Source organism: Tachyglossus aculeatus, chromosome 21 (genome assembly GCF_015852505.1).
Source record: "Tachyglossus aculeatus isolate mTacAcu1 chromosome 21, mTacAcu1.pri, whole genome shotgun sequence".
Classification (NCBI taxonomy): Eukaryota; Metazoa; Chordata; class Mammalia; order Monotremata; family Tachyglossidae; genus Tachyglossus; species Tachyglossus aculeatus.
In genome coordinates this window covers 30,012,330-30,028,789 of record NC_052086.1, presented here as the reverse complement: position 1 = coordinate 30,028,789, position 16,460 = coordinate 30,012,330, and the positions used below count along the sequence as shown (strand labels likewise).

Here is a 16,460-nt window from a genome sequence, read left to right as displayed (position 1 = left end):
ACTGAATGAACGAATGACTATACCTAAGAAATGCAATCTAATTCACGGTTTCAAGCTTCAGCTGTCGGTACATTTGTAGGTCTTCATTTTGACAGAGAATATTGGTTGCTATTTCATTCTTGGCAGAGATAAACTGTGAAGTTTGACTCTCTCTGTCTCTCACTTCGGTACAATGAAATGCCAGATAATCAACTCAGTTAATGCTTCATGTCTAAATACAGAAAGCATCTTGGCTAGATTTAGGGCATAAGCTAACAGACAATGGAGAACATTCTCTTTATCTACTATTATCCTGCTGGCAAAGCCAATTTTGCTTTGACATCACAGCCAAAAGGATTCTAAAAGCGCATTGAATTGTGTTTGCCAAGTGTTATCAAAATGTACAAAACTAGGCACACACAAGGAAGTTTGCAGATGGAGAGGAATCCAACTCTATGACTTTTTTTTTCTCTTTTGTTGCATCTGTTTGGTTTTAAACAGAAACTCCTTATCATTGGCTTTAAAGCACTCATTCTGACTCGCCTCACTAATGTCGTATTACATGCCAGCCCACATGCTCCTCTCCTCCAGTGCCAGCTTACTCACTGTCCCCCGTCCTCATCTATCTTGCTGCCGATCCCTTTCCTACATCCTGCCTCTAGTCGGGAACTCCCTCCCCCTCTCTATAGGTCAGACCACCACTCTCCCAACCTTCAAAGCATTACTAAGGTCACATCTCCTCCAAGAGGCCTTCCCTGATTTTTCCCAGCTTTTTCCCAGCTTGCTCTCCCCTTCTTACCTCACCTCCCTTCTCTCCTTCTCCAGCCCAGCCCGCACACTCCTCTCCTCTGTTGCTAACCTCCTCACTTTGCCTCATTCTTGCCTGTCCCGCCGTTGACCCCTGGCCCACGTCCTTCCTCTGGCCTGGAATGCTCTCCCTCCTCACATCCACCAAATTAGCTCACTTCCCCCCTTCAAAGCCCCACTGAGAGCTCACCTCCTCCGAGAGGCCTTCCCAGGCTAAGTCCTCCTTTTCCTCTGCTCCTCCTCCCCTCCCCATCGCCCCTACTCCCTCCCTCTGCTCTACCCCCTTTCCTGCCCCACAGCACTTGTGTATATTTGTACATATTTACTACTCTATTTTATTAATCATCATCAGCAATCGTATTTATTGAGCGCTTATTGTGTGCAGAGCACTGTACTAAGCGCTTGGGAAGTAAAAATTGGCAACATATAGAGACAGTCCCTACCCAACAGTGGGCTCACAGTCTGAAATGATGCATATATATCTATAATTCTATGTCTCTATTTTTGATGCTATTGATGCCCATCTAACTTGTTTTGTTGTCTGTCTCCCCCTTATAGATTGTGAGCCCAAGGTTGGGTAGTGATTGTCTCTATCTGTTGTCAAATTGTACTTTCCAAGTGCTTAGTACAGTGCTCTGCACACAGTAGGTGCTCAATAGATATGACTGAATGAATGAATGAGTGAATGAATGAATGAATGCACTTCAAGCTGTGACCTTTGGACATCTGACATTCGCCCCACCCCCACCAGCACTTATGTACATATCTTTAAATTATATATTATAAAATATTTATTCACATGAATGTCTGTCTCCCCCTCTAGACTGTAAGTTTGCTTTGGGCAGAGAACGTGTCTGCTAATCCTGTTTTACTGTGCTCTCCCAAGTGCTTAGTTCAGTGCTCTGCACATACTCAAGTGCTCAAAAAATACAATTGATTGATTAAATTGAGGATCAAAACAGAAGACTGCAAGACTCCAGCCCAAAGCACCTCCCTGCCACCTCCATGTTAGAATTTTGCCCCTCCCCAATCTAAAAGGGTCTCTTCTTTGAAATGAGAGGGATAATAATAATAATGATGGTATTTGTTAAGCGCTTACTATGTGCAAAGCACTGTTCTAAGCACTGGGGGGGATACAAGGTGATCAGATTGTCCCACGTCGGGCTCACAGTCTTAATCCCCATTTTACAGATGAGGTAACTGAGGCCCAGAGAAGTTATGTGACTTGCCCAAAGTCACACAGCTGACAAGTCGTGGAGCCGGGATTAGAACCCATGACCTCTGACTCCCAAGCCTGGGCTCTTTCCACCGAGCCACACGGCTTCGCCACTTCTCAAAGGCAGCATGGCTCAGTGGAAAGAGCCCGGGCTTTGGAGTCAGAGGTTACAGGTTCAAATTCAGGCTCCACCAGTTGTCAGCTGTGTGACTTTGGGCAAGTCATTTCACTTCTCTGGGCCTCAGTTCCCTCATCTGGAAAATGGGGATGAAGACTGTGAGCCCCACGTGGGACAACCTGATCACCTTGTAACCTCCCCAGTGCTTAGAACAGTGCTTTGCACATAGTAAGCACTTAATAAATGCCATTATTATTAAAGGCCTTTCGCCCAAAGATATAAAGATCCTTCCAGGTAGTAAATGTGTGAGGAATGTAGCTAGGATTATCATTCATTCATTCATTCAATCGTATTTATTGAGCGCTTACTGTGTGCAGAGCACTGTACTAAGCGCTTGGGAAGTACAAGTTGGCAACATATAGAGACAGTCCCTACCCAACAATGGGCTCACAGTCTAGAAGGGGGAGACAGACAACAAAACATTATCTTTGTTGAAAAATGGAACATGGAGCCACCAGGCCTCGTTTATGTGCCTTCTTCCACCCAACTGTCCAGGACAACGGGGAAGGAGGAGGAGAAAGTTTGGGATTCAAATTTCCTAGACTTCTGTGTCAGCCATATTAGCAGTAAGTAGTAGTAGACTGTGAGCCCACTGTTGGGTAGGGACTGTCTCTATATGTTGCCAACTTGGACTTCCCAAGCGCTTAGTACAGTGCTTTGCACACAGTAAGCGCTTAATAAATATGATTGATGATAGTAGCATTTATTGAGTGCCACAATAGGCACTAGGAAAGTACAAATAGTGAGACGACACAGTTCTTGCCCACAAAGAGCACACAGCAAGCGCTCAATATAATTGATCGATTGATCAATTAAAGGAGCTTACACAGTAACAAGAGAGACACTCATTAGAGTAAAAATAAATTGAGTGGACATATTTACAAGAGGGCTGAATTAGATTTAAATACATTTCAAAGTGCTAGGGTGGCTAGAGAGATGATATGTGAGAATGCAGTGGGAATTATATTGATCGTGAATTGAGCATCCCAGGATTTGGGAAGCACGGGGAGCAAAATGGCCTAGTGGTTGAAGTACAGGCCCGAGAGCCAGAGGACCTGGGTTGTAACCTTGGCTCCTCCACGTGTCTGCTGTGCGACCTTGGGCAAGTCACAACATCTCTGTGCCTCAGTTTCCTCAACAGCAAAATAGGGATTAAATAACCATTTTTCCTCCTACTTGGACTGTGAGCCTCACCTGGGATGGGGATTGTATCTGAACTGATTAGCTTGTATTGATCCCAGAACTTAGAACAGTGCTTCTCATAGAGTAAGTCCTTAACAAATATATCATAGAAAAAAAGGTCCCTGGAGGTCAGTGCCAGAAAATCCGACCAGACAGCACCTGTATATATGTATATATGTTTGTACATATTTATTACTCTATTTATTTATTTATTTATTTATTTTACTTGTACACATCTTTTCTATTTATTTTATTTTGTTAGTATGTTTGGTTTTGTTCTCTGTCTCCCCCTTTTAGACTGTGAGCCCACTGTTGGGTAGGGACTGTCTCTATATGTTGCCAACTTGTACTTCCCAAGTGCTTAGTACAGTGCTCTGCACACAGTAAGCACTCAATAAATATGATTGATTGATTGATTGATTGATTGGAATATTTTCCCCACCTTTTTCCTCTCCTCATCCCCATCCCCCCCCAGCCCTACCTCCTTCCCCTCCCCACAGCACCTGTAATATATGCTTGTACAGATTTATTACTCTATTTATTTTACTTGTACATATTTACTATTCTATTTACTTTGTTAATGATATGAATTTAGCTTTAATTCTACTTATTCTGATGACTTGACACCTGTCCACATGTTTTGTTTTGTTCTCTGTCTCCCCCTTCTAGACTGTGAGTCCGTTGTTGGGTAGGGACTGTCTCTACATGTCACCAACTTGTACTTCCCAAGTGCTTAGTACAGTGCTCTGCACACAGTAAGTGCTTAATATATATGATTGAATGAATGAATTAATTAATATTTAGGATTTTTCTGAAGTTACGCAGGGCACCAACAGAAGTCTGGGACTGTCCCAGCTTAACCAGAGAAGCAGCGTGGCTCAGTGGAAAGAGCACAGGCTTTGGAGTCAGAGGTCATGGGTTCATATCCCAGCTTTGCCACATGTCTGCTGTGTGACCTTGGGCAAGTCACTTAACTTCTCTGAGCCTCAGTTACCTCATCTGTAAAATGGGGATTAAGACTGTGAGCCCCCACGTGGGACAACCTGATCACCTTGTATTCCCCCCCAGTGCTTAGAACAGTGCTTTGCACATAGTAAGCGCTTAACAAATGCCATTATTATTATTAACCACAGTGGCTGATCAGCCTAAACCGAGAAGGCTTTAAAGGCAGCATAAATGTTGGAGCATAACAGGGATACTTTCCCTTCTCCTCAGGTGCAGCCAACTTAGATTGGTGGGTGGTTCTTATTGCAAAGAGTAGGCCTCTCTAAGAAGGCAAGACTTCTGAAACAATGGAGGTGGGAGGGCAGAGGGGAGGCTGGATACCAGTAATTCCGTAATAACAAATGACTTACCATGGCCAGCGGGACAATTCCCACGAGGTCCTTCTGGCTGATGAAAATTTCTGAGATAGCAATGTCAGTGGTGCCTTTCCGAGGGTAGTCTACCTGCCATGTGATTGACTGGGTCCCAGACAGGCTGCTGAAACTGGCTATTTCAAAGTTCATCTGCGCGACTTCATTCAAAAGACTATTGCTCCTGTATAAAGAAGGAGACACAAGATGGCATCAGAGAGATTCTCTCTGAAAATGACTCTTCTTGAACAAGACAAAGTGTTAGCATTTAAAGGCTAAACGAATAGGGAGCTACTTAAGGAAGAACTTCTTATATCAAAGGAGACACCCCTAGGAGACCTTTACTGCAAGATTTTGGATCATTTATTCTGCGTGATTAGATTAACATATTGCATATAACTTTATACTCCGGGGGAACTTCACCCAAAAGTCCTCTATTACTCTCCCAATATAGCTTGGGCCCACACATCAATCAGTCAAACAATCAATGGTATTTACTGAGTGCTTACTATGAACAGAGCATTATACTAAGCACTTGGGAAAGTACAATATAATAGGCATAAGCTCTGCCCACTAGTAGCTTACAATCTACCAGGGTAGTAAATTATATAGATCATCAAGGCCTAAAAGGACACTTTGCTTTGAATTCCCCATATTTACCGAGAAAAAAAACCACATCCCAACCTCTTGAAATGTCCATATAATTCAGCCAAAGTATATTTTGGGGCATCTTATTTTGGGGCATCTACTGGGCATGTGTAGACCCGATCATTGGCAGGTAAGTTTTAGTAGGAGTAGTGGCAGAGATATGCAAAACATGGCATTAATGCACAGAAGGAATTCATTCATTCATTCAATCGTATTTATTGAGTGCTTGCTGTGTGCAGAGCACTGTACTAAGTGCTTGGGAATTGCTTGCAAGGTGTCTGACACGTGGGTTTTAGAAGAGGCTAAGAATATTCTGACCAGAAGAACTCTGTCTCTATTCATTTCATAAGATGTCCTGAAAATCCAAGAAAATGAGAAAAGGAGGCTTTAATGGGGAAGAATGGCACCAATTGCAGTAGCTCTTCCTGCTGCCAGCATCATTTTCTAAAACAGTCGTTCATTCACTCAATCGTGAGTCTGAGAGATGCCCGGAGCGTTTCTGCATAGAGATGATCCGGGCAGCAGCGTGAAGAATAGACTGAAGTGGGAACTGAAGGAGGATGGGAGATCAGAGAGGAGGCTGACGCAGTAATCCAGTCGGGATAGGATGAGAGATTGAACCGGCAAGGTAGCGGTTTGGATGGAGAGGAAAGGGCGGATCTTGACGATGTTGTGGAGGTGAGACCGGCAGGTTTTGGTGACGGATTGGATGTAAGGGGTGAACGAGAGAGCGGAGTCGAGGATGACACCAAGGTTGCGGGCTTGTGAGACAGGAAGGATGGTAGTGCCGTCAACAGTGATGGGAAAGTCAGGGAGAGGGCAGGGTTTGGGAGGGAAGATAAACACCATTCTGCACTCATCTCTTTGCTCCTCAGAAACCTTCATTGGTTTCACATTCTACCCTGCATCAAGCAGAGACTCTTGGACATTGTTTTTAAGGCCCTCCGTAAGCTCTCTTCCCATTCCTTATCCCCTCCCTTCTCTAATTACACCCTGCTCACACTCTTCATTCTTCCTCAGGTCATCTAGAGGAAGCAGCATGGCTCAGTGGAAAGAGTATGGGCTTGGGAGTCGGAAGTCATGGGTTCTAATCCTGGCTCTGCCACTTGTCTGCTGTGTGACTTTGGGCAAGTCACTTAACTTCTCTGTACCTCAGTTACCTCATCTGTAAAATGGGGATTAAGACTGTGAGCCCCACTTGGGACAACCTAATAACCTTGTATCCCCCCACAGTGCTTAGAACAGTACTTCACACATATTAAACACTTAAATGCCATTATTATTATTATCTACTCACTATACCTCCTTCACTCTTTTCTTTCCCACTTCCAACTTCTTGCCAAGACCCTTGTTCCTTCCTGGAGATCCCTCCCCTTTCATATCCACCAGACCATTGTTCCCCTCATCCTCAAAGCACTTCTGAAATCCCATCTCCAGGAAGCCTTCACTAAATAATTTCACTTTTCCCCAGGTTATTCATTCATTCAATCACACTTATTGAGCGCTGCTACTGGTCTGCTGTGTGGCCCTGGGCAAGTCACTTCACATCTCTGTGCCTCAGTTACCTCACCTGTAATATGGGGAATAAGACTGTGAACTTCATGCGGGACAGGGACCGTGCCCAACCTGATTTGCTTGTGACCACCCCGACACTTAGGAAAGTGCCTGGCACATAGTAAATGTTCAACAAATACCACAATTATTATTATTATTATTCCACACGGGGCTCCCAGCCTACGTAGGAGGGGGGCCAGGTATTGAATCCCCATTTTAATGGTGAGGAAACTGAGGTGCGGCGACTTGCCTCAAATCACCCAGCTGGGATTAGAACCCAGGTCCTTGGACTCTCAGGCCCGTGCTTTCCATTAGGCCACACTGCTCCCGTATTTGCCCATTAAGACAGGAAGCAGAGATATGGGGAGAATCTGAGGAGGGAGGAGTAGGAGAGTTGGGGCTTTGAGCATCCAGAAAGGGATACCGGGGATGGAAACAGCAGTCAGCAATAGGAGAAGGGGTTGGTTTTCTCCCACACATGTAGAACAGTGCTTGGCACACAGTAAGCACGTAACAAATACCATTAATATTATTATTATTCTCTGGGATCAGGCCAGAATTCTTAGGATTTGGAATTGGAGTCCTCCTCTTCCCCACCGTTCGCCCCCTAATTCCAAACTTCTCCCCAAACGGAGTCTCTTTATTCGTCACCCGGTATTTGTAATCTGAGCCCACTGTTGGGTAGAGACCGTCTCTATATGTTGCCAACTTGTACTTCCCAAGCGCTTAGTACAGTGCTCTGCACGCAGTAAGAGCTCAATAAATACAATTGAATGAATGAATGAATGAATCAGTGATATTTATTGAATGCTTATGCTGTGCAGGGCACTGTACTAAGCTCTTGGGAGAGTACAATACAACAGAACTAGTAGACACAATAGGGCCCACAACCACGTAGAATGGTCTACTGGATAGAACACGGGACTCAGAAGTTCAGGGATCCTTACCTTGGCTCCACCACTTTGCTGTGTGACCTTGGACACACTATTTTAATTCTCTGGGCCTCAATTACCTCATCTATTAAATGGAGATTCAGACTGCGTGTCCCATGTGGGGTAGGGACTACGCCCAACCTGATTTGCTTGTATCCACCCAGTGCTTAGTACAGTGCCTGGCACATAGTAAGTGCTTAACAAATACCACTACTATTATTATCATTATCATTATTAATGAGTACAGAAACTAAGATTGTGGGGGTTCTCTGAGTAGTTCAGCATTGACTGGGGAGGGGTGTTGGAGTAACCCTTTTTCCCCATAAGCCCTCCATTTCCTTTCAGTATAAGGTGGGTTGCCTCACCAGAATGCTTGAGTGCTTTCGTTCATTCAATCAGATTTATTGAGTGCTTATTGTATGCAAAGCACTGTACTAAGCACTTGGGAGAGTACAATATAACGATAAACGGACACATTCCCAAACCACAATGAGCTGCCTTGAGCTCCTCTTCTCAGAGAGGGAAGTCCATAAATTCATTCATTCAATCGTATTTGTTGAGCGCTTACTGTGTGCAGAGCACTGTACTAAGTGCTTGGGAAGTCCAAGTTGGCAACATATAGAGACGGTCCCTACCCACAAGTGGACTCACAGTCTAGAAAGGGGAGACAGACAACAAAACATATTAACAAAATAAAATAAATAGAATAAATATGTACAAGTAAAAACTTGTCTCTACCCCTTATGCATTTTGATATTCACCCCACTCCCAACCCCACAGCACTTACAAACATATTCTTTGACTTTGTCACTTCCTCTAAGCTCGAATTTATTTGAATACCAGTCCCTGGTACTAGAATGTAAGCTCCTCGAGGGCAGGGATCAAGTCTAGAAACACAGCATTAGCAGCTTTTCCGTGGATCAATGCCACTGCAGCATTTTCTTGCCCTGATGCTTCTATTGAAAAAAACAGTGTCTGGTGCCACTAAGATGGTAAAGTACTCGGAGGGTTTTGGGTCCCTCAGAGTGCAAGTTCATGCATTTAAATTGTGGCTTTGAGTTGTGGCATCCAAAACGGATGGGGCAAATAATTCATAATTCAAGGCCCATCTGCTTCTACCTGCACGGCTCCTTCTCCGTAAATCTCCCTGCCAGTCAAGATACGGTAATCCATGATATCTGGTCCGTGGGCCCCAGACACCCTGTGAAATAAATCCAGATTGGGTTCAACTTTGGAATTCACCGGCGGGCAGGCTAACTGCAAAGGCACCTCCTTCACCTGAGTCGCCATATGCGGAGGACCAATAAAGATACCATTAAGCTGGTGATTAATAGCTCCTTCCAAGGGAGACAACACTTCTCTCTGGGGCTGATAGTTACAAATTGACAAGGAACAAACCCTTTAACACCTGGCCAGCTACTTAAATCCCCTCAGGTGTGTTAAATAGAGAAAAGAGCTCCAGAGCAGATGGGTTTGGAGGGATCATAGGGAAGAGAAGAGTCACCTTGATCAGGAAAGACTGATGCTCCTCTTCATTCGTCACTGTCTGCTAGAGAGAGGCTCCAGCATTTAGCTGGTCGTATCAAGGGTTGAGTACTAAGATTGACCTTCGGGCCTGCCTCCAACGCTCCCTGTTGCCTCAGGATTTTCCAAGAAAGAATCGTCGCCCCCGCAGCACTTGTAACTTTATTTCTTTGTAATGGTGTCCATCTCCCCCACTCCAGACTGTGAGCTCATCGTGGGCAGGGAATGTCACTGTTGATTGTTGTATTGTCCTTTCCCAAGTGCTTAGTACAGTGCTCTGCACACAGTCAGCACTCAGTAAATACAACTGAGTGAATCATCATCATCATCAATTGTATTTATTGAGCGCTTACTGTGTGCAGAGCACTGTACTAAGCGCTTGGGAAGTACAAATTGGCAACATATACAGTCCCTACCCAACAGTGGGCTCACAGTCTAAAAGGGGGAGACAGAGAACAAAACCAAACATACTAACAAAATAAAATAAATAGAATAGATATGTACAAGTAAAATAAATAGAGTAATAAATATGTACAAACATATATATATATATACAGGTGCTGTGGGGAAGGGAAGGAGGTAAGATGGGGGATGGAGAGGGGGACGAGGGGGAGAGGAAGGAAGGGGCTCAGTCTGGGAAGGCCTCCTGGAGGAGGTGAGCTCTCAGCAGGGCCTTGAAGGGAGGAAGAGAGCTAGCTTGGCGGATGGGCAGAGGGAGGGCATTCCAGGCCCGGGGGATGACGTGGGCCGGGGGTCGATGGCGGGACAGGCGAGAACGAGGTACGGTGAGGTTGAATGAATCTTTGAAGGAGAGAAGGCCTTTATGGAATACTACAATTATTATAATAATGATAATAATAGTATTATTATGATCTCCCCACCGGACAGCACTTATGTATTTATGTATATAATTCTATGTATTTATATTGATGCCTGTTTACATGCTTTGATGTGTATATATCTATGATTTTATTTATTTATACTGATGCCTGTTTATTTGTTTTGATGTTTGTCTTCCCCCTACTAGACTGTAAGCTCGGTGTGGGCAGGGATTGTCTCCTTTATTCATCCATTCAATCGAATTTATTGAGCGCTTACTGTGTGCAGAGCACTGTACTAAGTGCTTGGGAAGTACAAGTTGGCAACATATAGAGACACATATCCTGTCCACAACAAGTTTACAGTCTAGAGGGGGAGACAGACTTTAATGAGAATAAATAAATGAACCCACAAGTGGAATTGTACTTTCCAAGAATGTCAAACAGTGCTCTGCAGACAGTAAGTGCTCAAAATGATGTGCATCTAGCTTTACTTTTTTTTATTCTGATGACTTGACACTTTTCCACGTTTTGTTTTTTTGTCTGTCTCCCCCTTCTAGACTGTGAGCCCATTGTTGGGTAGGGACCGTCTCTATATGTTGCCAACTTGTACTTCCCAAGCGCTTAGTGCAGTGCTCTGCACACAGTAAGCGCTCAATAAATACGATTGAATGAATGAAAAATGTAACTGAATGAATGATAATGGTATCTTTAAACATTATGTCTCAAGCACTGTACTTAAGGCAGTAGATTCAAGATCATCAGTTTGGTCACTGGCCCTGTTCCATGTGGGTTACTCAAGTTTAAGAGGAGGGTGAACAGATATTAAAGTCTCATTTTACAGATGAGGAAACTGTAGCCCAGACAAGTTAAGTGACTTTCCCAAGATCTCACAGCAGGTAAGTGGCAGAGCCAGTATTGGAACCCCGATGCTCTGGTTCCCAGGCCTGTGCTCTTTCCACCTGGTTACACTAGTTCTCCCAACAAAGGGTGACATAAGGGTCTCATCCTATCCCGTCTGGACTACTGCACTAGCCTTCTCTCTGATCTCCCATCCTCGTGTCTCTCTCCACTTCAATCCATACTTCATGCTGCTGCCCGGATTATCTTTGTCCAGAAACGCTCTGGACATATTACTCCCCTCCTCAAAAACCTCCAATGGCTACCGATCAATCTGCGCATCAAGCAGAAACTCCTCACCCTGGGCTTCAAGGCTGTCCATCACCTCGCCCCCTCCTACCTCACCTCCCTTCTCTCCTTCTACTGCCCAGCCCGCACCCTCCGCTCCTCCGCCGCTAATCTCCTCACCGTACCTCGCTCTCGCCTGTCCCGCCATCAACCCCCGGCCCACGTCATCCCCCGGGCCTGGAATGCCCTCCCTCTGCCCATCCGCCAAGCTAGCTCTCTTCCTCCCTTCAAGGCCCTGCTGAGAGCTCACCTCCTCCAGGAGGCCTTCCCACACTGAGCCCCTTCCTTCCTCTCCCCCTCGTCCCCCTCTCCATCCTCCCGTCTTACCTCCTTCCCTTCCCCACAGCACCTGTATATATGTATATATGGTTGTACATATTTATTACTCTATTTATCTATTTATTTATTTATTTTACTTGTACATTTCTATCCTACTTATTTTATTTTGTTGGTATGTTTGGTTCTGTTCTCTGTCTCCCCCTTTTAGACTGTGAGCCCACTGTTGGGTAGGGACTGTCTCTATGTGATGCCAATTTGTACTTCCCAAGCGCTTAGTACAGTGCTCTGCACATAGTAAGCGCTCAATAAATACGATTGATTGATTGATTGATTGATTGATAAATGGGGTTTAGTTTTTCTCTGATCCTTTGGAGAGTTGTTCTCTCCATTACCACCGGGCCCGGAATGCCCTCCCTCTGCCCATCCGCCAAGCTAGCTCTCTTCCTCCCTTCAAGGCCCTGCTGAGAGCTCACCTCCTCCAGGAGGCCTTCCCACACTGAGCCCCTTCCTTCCTCTCCCCCTCGCCCCCCTCTCCATCCCCCCATCTTACCTCCTTCCCTTCCCCACAGCACCTGTATATATGTATATATGTTTGTAAAGATTTATTACTCTATTTATTTATTTATTTATTTTACTTGTACATATCTATTCTATTTATTTTATTTTGTTAGTATGTTTGGTTTTGTTCTCTGTCTCCCCCTTTTAGACTTTGAGCCCACTGTTGGGTAGGGACTATCTCTATACGTTGCCAACTTGTACTTCCCAAGTGCTTAGTACAGTGCTCTGCACACAGTAAGTGCTCAATAAATATGATTGATTGATTGATTGATTACCACCATTACCACCACTGATCTACAATTCATTCACTCATTCATTTGTATTTATTGAGCACTTACTGTGGGCAAAGCACTGTACTAAGCACTTGGGAGAGTACAGTACAATATTCAACAAAATATAACAAATAAAGAAGCAGCATGGCTCAGTGGAAAGAGCACGGGCTTGGGAGTCAGGTCATGGGTTCAAATCCTGGCTCCACCAATTGTCAGCTGTGTGACTTTGGGCAAGTCACTTCACTTCTCTGTGCCTCATTTAGCTCATCTGTAAAATGGGGATTAAGACTGTGAGCCCCATATGGGACAACCTGATCACCTCGTAACCTCCCCAGCACTTAGGACAGTACTTTGCACATAGTAAGCGCTTAGTAAATGTCATTATTATTATTATCACAGCAAGCCCCAGGCCCTAGGGTTCAAGCTGGGATGACAAGACCAAGTCACTGCTCAAAAGAAATGCCTTTAATATGAGCTATGCCCCACCGGGGATGGTAACCTGTTTTCCTTTTTAAAAAGAACATTGCAGAGGAGGCCAACTCATAGGAATCAATTCAAGCACTGCACAACACCAAGCTGTGCGTAGAACTTCAAAGGGAGAATGAGAAATGATCCCCTGGAGAAGTTTAGCCTTCAGTAGCACCCTGGAAGCACATGCTTTTAAAAACCAACCCTGCAGTGCAGAGTACTCCGGAGTTGGGAAAGCAGCCACAGGGAGAAATCCTCCCTCGGAGATGTGTCTCATTGGGAAAACATCCTCCTGGAACGTGTTTAATGTTCTGGGCTTGTTCACCGATGAAGCCAACGATTCCTTACGATCTCAAGTTGAGAACCGCTCAGTCGCTGGAACAAGGAGTGATTGTGAAACTCTGAGAGCCACAGCCAATGGCCCATAGAGGGGTGGCCATTCTACTTCTGTGTGCAATGAATCTCCCCTCTGCTTTCTATCCAGCTGTGGTTAGAAGGCCAGAACGCTTTCTCTGGCATGGTGATTTAGCAGGCACAATAAATACCTGCTGGAGCCAAAAACATCCCCATAAGCTATAGATCCAAGATCTGGGAGATCATCGCCACATCTCAAGGACAAGGCTGTCACACACCGAATGGGAAATTACTGGTAGGTGCTTAACAAATACCCACATTATTATTATTATTACTACTTCCATACCCCTGTTTTCATTACATTTTGGGTAGAACGCTGTTGGGGAATTAGGGCACTTTCTTCTGATTTCATTAGAAAACAAATCCTGGCTCCACCACTTGTCTGCTGTATGACTTCTCTGTGTCTCAGTTCCCTCATCTGTAAATGGGGATGAAGACTCTAAGCCCCAATGTGGGACAGGGACTGAGTCCAACCTGATTAGCTTGTATCTACCCCAGTGCTTAGAGCAGTGTTTGACACACAGTAAGTGCTTGACAAATACCATTATCATCATCATGTTGCAATGTCAGAAGAAGAGGTTGTATGCATGCAGTGTCAGTTATGGAGTATGCACTAGTTTATTTATCCATCAGTGCACTTTATTGGGCACTTATTCCTTGCAAAGCACTGAATGACACTGGTTCCCCATAAAGCAAGCCTCTTCAATGATGCAATGTCTATTTTAGAGTCGTATTATAAAGTGTAATAATCAATCGATGGTATTTAGAGTGAGAACCTCTCCGCAATGAAAGCAACAGGCAACAACCCAATCTTTAACTCCCAATCATCACTGAAGATCTTAGAAGGTGCCTAGAAAAATCCATCTACTTTTATATCTAAAATCAAGCAATATCAATCTGAAGAAAAGACAACCATTTCACTACTCAACAGAATTATTTATGACACATTCCAAGAGTAGGCACTAAGGAGGCACAGTTTAAAAGCAAATGTATTCCCCCACATCAAACACTTCAAAAAATCCTCAAAGCCTGTGTGGAGTTTGATGAGCTGGAACTGGTTTCTAGTTACTAACTACCACCATGTGCTTTCTAGTGCTTATTGTTTATGTCTTCTTTACTTTAACTTTTGCCCTTCTTTTGTCTGCCAAAGTATAAAAGCATCTGAAAGTCAGCAGAAAAAAACAAAAAGAATGGACACCTGAGAGGATAAACTGCCATGAATCTTCATTACTCTTAGCTGTCCTAAATTCAGTTATGAGGTCTGGCTTCTTCCTATTGATTCTGCTTCTTAAATTAGTTTTCAACCCCAAAAGACAGAGAGCAGAACAGGAGTGTCCTGCTGGACCTGTGTTCCAATCAGTGACAAACTAAAATGAAACAGCAACCAAAGTATAGAAAGATATTAACAAGCAAGGAAAAACCCACATAACTCAGGGAAAAGCATTCCTCTACTTCAGCGTTCATTGAAAATATTTCCCCCTCAGGATTTGTCACACCACCTGGGATCCTTAAATGAAGGAATATTTTCTTCCTTTTCACTCCTGGAATATTAACCTTGAATGCTAAAACAACCTGTGAAGCAATACTCTTTTTGGTGATTTACACCCCCTTGTTACATCGACAAAATCATCTAGTGAGAAACATTTCACTTCAAGAGTTCCATGATGGGCCTAAGCTCTGAAAGGGAATCTCCATCAGGACATACTTATGCCATCAATCAATCAATCAGTCATATTTATTGAGCACTTATTGTGTGCAGAGCACGGCACATGGTGCTTGGAAAAGCACGATATAGATGATAAAGTAGGTATATGTCATTAGAAGGAAACAGGTAAGAATGGACTATTCTTCAGTTCCAGATGTTTCTAATTGGTCTAGTTCCCCCTAAGGTCATTTTGGACTTAATTAAATGTGCTACCGAAACAAAAAAAGATATTTTATAAGAGAAGACATCTTACTGGAACAGAGCACTGGGTAAACCTGACTTTGATCTTATTTTATTTTGTGATCTAGGCCTGTTCCTTAGCTTCTCTGTGTTTAATAATCCCAGTGTGAAAAAATGGGTGAAAGATCTTATGTATTCCTTGGCCGTGCTGGGTGAACTAACTAATTAAGTGTGGTAAAATGGCTGTTGAAATCCTTGACAAAGTACTTGCAATACTTCTTGGGCTTCCAGCACACCACTACCGTAGGGTCCTAAAAAGAGCCCTGATGAGGGGGGAGTAAAGTGATGTGAGGATATGCAGGATGGGGAGGGGTCAAAAATAGTCTCCTATTCAAGTCCTGGAAACATCACCCAACCTTGGCTTCAGAACTGACATTGACCTTTCCTCATTCTCCTCCTATTTGCTGGCCTCTCCTTCTCACTCTCTTAGGCAGGTGCCTCCGCTACCTCCCACCCCCTAACTGTGGGGGTCCCTCAAGGTCCCCTTTTATTCTCCATGTACTCCCACTCTGTTGGAAAATTCATTTTCTCCCATGGCTTCAACTGCCATCTCTGGGCAGATGATTCCCAAATCTCCCTCTCAATCAATCAATCATATTCACTGAGTGCTTACCATGTGCAGAGCACTGTACTAAGCGCTTGGGAGAGTATGGTATATTAGGGTTGGTAGATATGTTCCTGACCTCTCCCACCTGCAGTCTTACATTTCCTCCTGCTTTCTGGACATCTCTACTTGGATATTCTGTCGGCACCTCAAATTTAATATTTCCAAAATAGAACTCCTCACCTTCGCACCCAAACCCTGTCATCCTCCGGACTTTCCCACCACTGTAGACACCACCACCACCCTCCCTGTCTCACCAGCCTGTAATCTCGGCCCTATCTTCAACTCATGCCTTTTATTCAACCCACATATTCAACCTGTCACCAAATCCTGTTAGTTCTATCTTCACATTTCCTCTCCAACCGAAGGGCTGGAGATGTTGATCCAAAGACTTATCTCTTATCAGAGAAGCAGCGTGGCTCAGTGGAAAGAGCCCGGGCTTTGAAGTCAGAGGTCATGGGTTCAAATCCCAGCTCCGCCACTTGTCAGCTGTGTGACTTTGGGCAAGTCACTTCATTTCTCTGGGCCTCAGTTACCTC

At 44.3% G+C, this 16,460-nt stretch overlaps 1 protein-coding gene across 1 annotated transcript in view; it reads right to left on the bottom strand.

Moving 5' to 3' along the window:
• The window catches only part of TMEM132C (transmembrane protein 132C), a 206,642-nt gene that overhangs the window by 120,742 nt on the left and 69,440 nt on the right, over window positions 1–16,460 (bottom strand). Inside the window, exon 2 of the mRNA XM_038763698.1 lies at window positions 4,718–4,901. Coding sequence (XP_038619626.1) covers window positions 4,718–4,901 — 184 coding nt within the window. The remainder of the gene's footprint in view (window positions 1–4,717; window positions 4,902–16,460) is intronic.